At 47.4% G+C, this 8,108-nt stretch overlaps 1 protein-coding gene across 1 annotated transcript; it reads left to right on the forward strand.

Annotated features, from left to right (window-relative positions):
• The first annotated feature begins 2,736 nt into the window (after positions 1-2,736).
• Positions 2,737-5,895, forward strand: LOC309979126 (glutathione S-transferase Mu 3). Its single transcript, XM_082865749.1, has 8 exons — positions 2,737-2,808; positions 3,204-3,279; positions 3,621-3,685; positions 4,739-4,820; positions 4,898-4,998; positions 5,120-5,215; positions 5,305-5,415; positions 5,716-5,895. Exons 1-8 carry the CDS (start codon positions 2,761-2,763, stop codon positions 5,812-5,814), a joined length of 678 nt encoding a protein of 225 aa, XP_082721875.1. The 5' UTR covers positions 2,737-2,760; the 3' UTR covers positions 5,815-5,895.
• The last annotated feature ends 2,213 nt before the right edge of the window (positions 5,896-8,108 follow it).

Consider the following 8,108-nt stretch of genomic DNA (forward strand, 5'->3'; position numbering starts at 1 on the left):
TTGTTGGCATCAGCTCTGGGGTCCCTCACCTGCCACCAGCCCCACCTCAACCTTTTCTTTCCTCAGATGAACCCTTAGGCAGCAACTCAAACACCTCCAAGACCAAGACTTTCTCACAAGCAAGATGGCGGATTGATAACTCTTTAGAGCCCCGAGAATTCTTCTTTCAGGCCCCCAGGTTGCAGCGAACCCCACACCCCAGCTCACACAGCAAAGAAGATGAGCAAGCCCAGAGGTTGAGACGAATGGTGCCGCTTCTCGCTGTGTTGAGAGCTCTCCCCAGTTGCCACCTATTTATTGCATCTCTTTCCTGAGCCTGGAGCACTTAAGCCTAGGTTTGTCAGGACTCTCTTTAGCCCCCCTCCTCCCCAATAAAAGTATCTTCAAGCTTGTCATGCACCTCCCTTGCAGCTTCCTCTGGCCCTGATGGGGGCCAAAGGCAGAGAGTTAGGAAGAGCTGGGACACTGGGCATGAAACAGCAGCAGCCCTACATCCATCACTGGGCCAGACTGTTTGAATGTGAGCGGGAATTCACTGGAGCTGAGCCAGAATTTGAGAATTATGGTCCAAGCTCTCCTTACTTTATAAACAAACTCCAAAATAAGGCTATCCTTGACATCTTTATCCTTCTGTGTACACTTCTTCCAGTATATTCCAAGGCACCCAGCACAGCTGAGGACACAACACTTCACAGGAGCAAGGAGTACTGGGGCTGACAGTGGTAGGTTTTGATCAGCCATACTGGCTGATGACACAGAGACGCACTGAAAAAGCGTGTCAGGTGGTCCACGCTCTACTTGGCAACTTTCTCTTCTAATACTTTTGTCCCCTCCTGTTGGGTGAGCTAAATTTGAGCCCCCTCCCCAGCTTGTCTCTTTAGTGGCAGAGCGTAGGGAACGCTGGACTGGAACACTGGACTGCCTGTGTGAACTCTGGCAAGTCATTTCACTCTCTGGCTTCCTTTTCTCTCAAACGTTAAGTGAAGAGCCTGTACTGTCTGTGGCTTCTAATATTTAGTATACATAGCCTTCTTTAATCTCAGAACTGTCACAGACTGACCTCCCTACAAAACAGGTTGTACTTTCATTGATTTAGTCTACAGATAAGGCTTGATGTACTTATGGATTAAGGGGCCTTAAGATGTTCCCTTAGTCTCTCTTAATTGAATTTGTCCATGACCCTAACACTGCCAGAATATTGTATTTTTCGACTGCCTATGTCATCCCCTCAAGTTCCTGGCCTCCGAAAATCATCTCTCTTAGCTGATGACACTGAATAAGAAAGCAAACATCTTCCCTCACAAAATAGAACAAAAGTGAGACCCTTAAGGTTTGACTTTCAAGGGCAAAAGTTAACCAGAAAAGTTAATTTGGGGGAACGGGGAGAGGAGATATTGACACATTGCCTTCTGGGGCTTCATGGAGCTGAAGGAGTCCTAGAAACAGGGAAACCCTCCAGAACCAGATAAAAAAAAGTATGCTCCCCAGATTTCCCAGCAAGGACTGAGATGAGGTGAGACTGTCTGGATATCCAAGTGCAAAGGAACTAACACAAATTGGGCTGACAGACCTAGGTTTGAATCCCAGGCCACCCATGGAAACTTGAACCTAGGAAGGCAACTCACCCAACCTCTCCAGGCCTCAATAATCTTAATGGGCATAAAACCTACTTCACAAAGTTGTTGTGAAGCTTAAATTGCAATAAATAGTAACATACGTGAAACACCTAGACTATTGACTAGCATATCATAGGTGTTCCTTAAGTGTTAGTCTTATACCCAAGTTAATTTGTAACTGGCCTGTTATCTTAGGAGGAGAAATCAGGCATTATAAATGCATCTGTCCCAATGTGTTTGTACTTTTTTCCTTTCTTCTTTTAGTGAACTGTCCTTTTAAAAAGTCTCATCTGGGCTTCCCTGGTGGCACAGTGGTTGAGAGTTCGCCTGCCGATGCAGGGGACACGGGTTCGTGCCCCGGTCCGGGAAGATCCCACATGCCGCAGAGCGGCTGGGCCCGTGAGCCATGGCCGCTGAGCCTGCGCATCCGGGAGCCTGCCCTCCTCAACGGGAGAGACCACAATTGTGAGAGGCCCGCGTACCGCAAAAAAAAAAAAAAAAAAAAGTCTCATCTTTGCTTCAGCCAAACTAAGGGGGAAATGTGAGTTCCCAAACCCCGGCTAGGGGGTCTTAGAAGACAGGGGCTCTGTGTTCTAAGTAGCTGTGCTGTAGAGGCCAGGCCAGACACCTAACGAGCAGCTCCGAACTCCTCTCCATCCATCCTCAATGCACACGCCAAAGACAGAGCTTCCCTGGTGGTCAGTCTCAGTCGCCTCCTGGTTCTTGCCCACCTCCCCCCAAACCCCCCACACCCGCTAGATAAATATTTATGGCATGAATCGCACTCTCCGGGGGTAACCAGGGCCCTCACCGCCTAGGCTGTTAGGGCTCCTCCCACCCTAATTGGCACTAGTAAACAAACACAATTCCGCTTCACGCGTGGAGAATGCAGAGACCCAAACCCAGGTCCGGGTCACTCTCCTCCCCGGCCTAGCCCGGGGACGGTCCGCCCCCAACCCCAGGGACTGCAGCAGTCGCGCCTGCGCGTGCCCACGCGGACACTCGGGGGGGGGGGGGGAAGGGGAAGACGACGATGGGGGCGGAGTCAGGGGCGCACGTTGGTGCCACCTACTTACGTCGGGTATAAAGCCCCTCCCGTTAGCCAACTATCCCCAGTCGGCGAAGGCAGGCACGCAATAACGAGATGTCGTCGAAGTCAACCATGATTTTGGGTTACTGGGATATTCGCGGGGTGAGTGCCGTCTCAATTGCCAAGCCGCTCGGTCTGGTAGACGGACGCGGAGGTGGCCGGGGGCTCACGGTCAGTGGTCTCCGAGAGAAGGGGTTCTACTCGGGGGCCAAACTTCCTACGCCGCGACGCTTAACGCAGCGCGGCCGGCCCCAGCCGAGCTCCCGGGCCGCTGAGGCCGACCCCTGCCCCGCCTCTGGACACGCTGGCCTGGGGGAGAGGGGCTGAGGGCAGCAAGCCCAACGTGGTAGGTCTCAGGAGCCGTTTAACTACCCGCTCGGCGGGATGCAGCGTCTGGGCAACCGTGGGCCGGAAGGGGGCGGGGCATTGGCGGGCGTGGTTTGGGGGTGCCGTTGGGAGCTGTGCAGGTGCTGACGGGGAGCTTTTTTACTCCCCAGCTGGCGCATGCCATCCGCATGCTCCTGGAGTTCACGGAGACAGCCTATGAAGAGAAAAGATACACGTGCGGGGAAGGTAATGCCCCTCTGGGTGGCAGTGCGACGCTGCGCTAAGCCGAGCAGGCCCTCCAAATGTCCCTGTCTTCTTCTGCCCTGAGGGTGGCATCACGACGAGGTCGGGTGGGACTTCTGCCCCAGTCACCTGGGAGCTCTCTGCCGTGTCCAGTGTGGGGAGTGATCTGGGGATTCTCTCTCTGCCATAGCCCAACCCTGTCTTAACACTTTATGAGTAATAGTTAAGCTTTGGGGGGTCTAGGTATGTGAGGTATTGGAATTAGGGTGTGTCTTTAGATCTTTCCACTCTCCTCAGGTCGGATATTAAGGAGGTTGGATCCCACTTCATTCTCTCTCTTACAGCTCCTGACTATGATAAAAGCCAGTGGCTGGATATGAAATTCAAACTAGACCTGGACTTTCCTAACGTAAGTGGCTTTAGGAGAATAGGGGACAGAAGGGAAGGTCTTCAAGTATATCCTTGCTCCTTTCCTCTCTATTCTAGGGGGATCTAGAATATGGGCTCTTAACCTGGATAGAATAGGTAGAATTCAGGGGTCCTTGAACTTAGATGGAGAAAAAATTACATTTTCATTTCCACTAACTAAAAGTTAACAATTCCTTCTGTTGTGAGTATAGGCAGTCAGTGACCTTGATTATTAGCCATGCCTGTGACTTTGTCACTAGTAGAAAATGGATATTTTTGTATTATATTAATGTGTTGCAGATATTATAAATAAATATTATTTACACTTATCATATTTTGAAAGTATGATAGTTATTACCTCTTGTTATTTAATGCATTCATAGGCACATATTACTCTTACAATTTTGTTCTTTTAATATTATATAAATCGTGTAAATATATGTAATTTGCTTTATGCATTTAAAAACCTTATTCTAAGAAAGGGTCCAGGGCTTCCCAGGTGGCGCAGTGGTTAAGAATCCGCCTGTCAATTCAGGGGACATGGGTTCGAGCCCTGGTCTGGGAAGATCCCACATGCCACGGAGCAACTAAGCCCGTGGGCCACAACTACTGAACCTGTGCTCTAGAGCCCATGTGCCACAACTATCGAAGCCCACACGCCTAGAGCCTGTGCTCCACAACAGAGAAGCCACCACAATGAGAAGCCCACACACTGCAACGAACAGTAGTCCCCGCTAGACACAACTAAGGAAAGCCTGCATGCAGCAACGAAGACCCAATGCAGCCAAAAATAAATAATTAAGAAAAAAAAAAGCGTCCATGGCGTGCACATACGCGCGCACACACACACACACACACACACACAGATTAAGCACCCCTGTCTAGAATCAGGTGTGGACTCAGTTACTAACTTTTACTTACTCTCTTCTTTCTCCTGACACAGCATCTTCTCTCTACTGTTCACTTCCCTGCAAGTCTTATCTTTCCCAGGAGAGAGAGGCAGGTAGGCAAGAGAGAGTCGGGTTGTTCATTTGGCCTTTCCTTTTCCTTCCAGCTGCCCTATCTCATGGACGGTAAGAACAAGATCACCCAGAGCAACGCCATCTTGCGCTATATCGCCCGCAAGCACAATATGTGTGAGTGGGGTAGGGCTGGTGAGGTGAGGGCTGCTCACCTGGGGGTGGATAAGGCCAAATGACAGTTTGGCCTACAGGTGGTGAGACTGAAGAAGAAAAGATTCGCGTGGACATGATGGAGAACCAAATAATGGATTTTCGCATGCAACTGATAAAACTCTGCTACAACGCTGACCACGTGAGTTTCCTCAGCAGGAAGGCATCAAGAAAAAGCATTGAGGAACCCAAGTGTTATTTCTGCTCCATTCGCATGCAGATGATGACAGCTATTCTCACTTTCCCTTTTACTTCTCTCCCAGGAAAAACTGAAGCCTCAGTACTTGGAACAGCTACCTGGACAACTGAAACAGTTCTCCTTGTTCCTGGGGAAATACTCATGGTTTGCAGGGGAAAAGGTAGGAAGAAAGGAAAAGGAGGGGATCCCTTTCTATCTCTGCAGGTGTTAATGAACTCCCCAGACCTGATGATCTTATCGTTCCTCTAGCTCACCTTTGTGGATTTCCTCACCTATGATGTGTTAGATCAGAACCATATCTTTGAGCCCACGTGCCTGGATGAATTTCCAAATCTGAAGGCTTTCATGCGCCGTTTTGAGGTGATGCTCCCTGCACCTTTCTCTTACAAAAACAGACTCTCCCCGGGCCCCAAGGGACCCCATTGTGGTAGATTCTTGCCCAACACCAGCTTTTGCCTAAAGGGATCAAGGTTGGACACCTCTAAGCCTTTAAGTCTTGGGAAGGCCCTGGCTTCTATACCTTGAAGGCACTGTCTACAAGAAATGGCAGGGGTGAGGGCCTTGGGGGTGGAATCAGGCAGCATGTGAGTGTTGCTGTTTTGGAATGGGGCTTTGGGCTGGGCTAGAGTCTTTATAAGGTTTGGTGTGCTTTCCCTTCAGGCCTTGGAGAAAATAGCTGCCTACATGCAGTCTGACCGCTTCCTTAAGATGCCCATCAACAACAAGATGGCCCAGTGGGGCAACAAGAGAATATGCTGAGCAGGAGGCATACTTGTACTGCTTGTTTTGTTCCATCCTGTCCCTAGGGGGGCCTGTACTTTTTCTGCTCTTTTCAATAAATAGCACTGCGGTTATTGGTGTCCAGCTGGATGTCTCTTGGGAGTAAAGGCCGAAGGAGAGTAAGGACATGTTATTTCAATCACTGCAACGTTGACATTCCCCCACCCCACACCTGAGTTCAAGGGCTAGAGGTTCTTGCCCAGCCCTTCAGAGTACTAGAAATAAAGGTGAGATTGCTGTAGATGACAAGTGTATTAAATGAGACTAGAGCCCCTGTGAAGACCTGGTGAAGATAAGTAAAACTGTGTGGTACTATGAACTCAACAGAACTAGCGTTCAGAAACAGACCCTTATATATGTGATAAAGATGATATTTTAAACTGGTAGACTAACCAACATATAGGAGTGGGACAGTTACTTAGCAATTAAAATAATAGACCCTGGGCTTCCCTGGTGGCGCAGTGGTTAAGAATCCGCCTGCCAATGCAGGGGACATACATCCAAGCCCTGGTCCGGGAAGATCCCACGTTCCGCGGAGCAGCTAAGCCCGTGTGCCACCAACTACTGAGCCTGCGCTCTAGAGCCCGGGAGCCACAACTACTGAGCTCACACGCTGCATCTATTGAAGCCCATGCATTCTAGAGCCTGTGCTCCACAACAAGAGAAGCCACTGCAATGAGAAGCCTGCGCACCACAACAAAGAGTAGCCCCCACTCACCACAACTAGAGAAAGGTCGCGCGCAGCAACGAAGACCCAACACAGCCAAAAATAATAAATAAATAGAAATAAATAAATTTATTAAAAATAATAATAATAGACCCATACTTCATACCATTCACTAAAATTAAGTCATCTGGAGTTTAAGGCCCAGTGTTAAACATAAAGTATTAATGAAAACGTATGAATGTTTGGAATCATAGGGTAGGAAACATTTCTCTAAGACATTTTAAAAAGCTATAAAGGGAAAGATTTACAAATTCAACATTATTCCACATAAAAATTTTTTGTGACGAAATGACAAGTGAGATAAAGGACCAGTATAGAGACCATGTAAAGAACTCTCATTAAGGCAACTTGGGATTTTTTGTTTTTTTTTTTTTTTTGCGGTACACGGGCCTCTCACTGTTGTGGCCTCTCCCATTGTGGAGCACAGGCTCCGGACGCGCAGGCTCAGCGGCCATGGCTCACGGGCCTAGCCGCTCCGCGGCATGTGGGATCTTCCCGGACTGGGGCACGAACCCGTGTCCCCTGCATCGGCAGGCGGACTCTCAACCATTGTGCCACCAGGGAAGCCCAGGTTTTTTTTTTTTAATTGAATATAGTTCCCTATGCTATACAGTAAGTCCTTACTGTTTATTTTATATATACTAGTGAGTGTCTGTTAATCCCAAACTCCTAATTTATCCCCTGCCACTGCCTTTCCCCTTTGGTAACCATAAGTTTATTTTCTATGTCTGTGAGTCTGTTTCTGTTTTGTAAATATGTTCATTTGTATATTTTTTAGATTCCACATATAAATGATATATATGTCTTTGTCTGACTTACTTCACTTCGTATGATAATCTCTAGGTCCATCCATGTTCCTGCAAATGGTATTATTTCATTCTTTTTTATGGCTGAGTAATATTCTATTGTGTCTATATACCACGTCTTCTTTATCCATTCACCTTTCAGTGGACATTTAGGTTGCTTCCATGTCTTAGCTATTGTAAATAGTGCTGCTATGAACATTGGGGTGCATGTATCTTTTTGAATTAGAGTTTTTGTCTTTTCTGGATATATACCCAGGAGTGGGATTGCTGGATCATATGGTAACTTTATTTTTAGTTTTTTGCGGAACCTTCCTACTGTTCTCCATAGAGGCTGCACCAATTTACATTCCCACCTTCAGTGTAGGAGGGTTCCCTCTTCTCCACATCCTCGCCAACATTTATTATTTGTAGACTTTTTGATGATGGCCATTATGACTGGTGTGAAGTGATACCTCATTGTGGAGGCAACTCAGTTTTTTTTTAAAAAGGACAAAAATCTATGAACAGATGATTTATGGAAATAGAACTATTAATAGCCAAAGAAAGTTTTAAAAATGTTTATAATCCAAGAAACTGCAAATTATACCAGTAAGAGGACCATTTTTCAGATGAACAAACTTAAAGTTTGTGAATGTTGGCAAAGCTTGGGAAATTGATAAGGATTTCTTGCTGGTGAACTTGTGAATTGGTATAGCTACTTTGGAGGACAATTTGTCAATATCTTCTAAAATTCAAATCAT

The sequence above is a fragment of the Leucopleurus acutus genome (assembly GCF_964270905.1).
Source record: "Leucopleurus acutus genome assembly, chromosome: 2".
Lineage (NCBI taxonomy): Eukaryota > Metazoa > Chordata > Mammalia > Artiodactyla > Delphinidae > Leucopleurus > Leucopleurus acutus.

What these genes read in the sequence shown, in the direction of transcription:
- LOC309979126 (XM_082865749.1), top strand. Translation starts at nt 2,761, where the DNA reads ATGTCGTCGAAGTCAACCATGATTTTGGGTTACTGGGATATTCGCGGG. An exon ending in GTTACTGGGATATTCGCGGG is followed by an intron (nt 2,809 to 3,203) that starts GTGAGTGCCGTC and finishes TTTACTCCCCAG; the next exon opens with CTGGCGCATGCCATCCGCAT. An exon ending in CGCCCGCAAGCACAATATGT is followed by an intron (nt 4,821 to 4,897) that starts GTGAGTGGGGTA and finishes TTTGGCCTACAG; the next exon opens with GTGGTGAGACTGAAGAAGAA.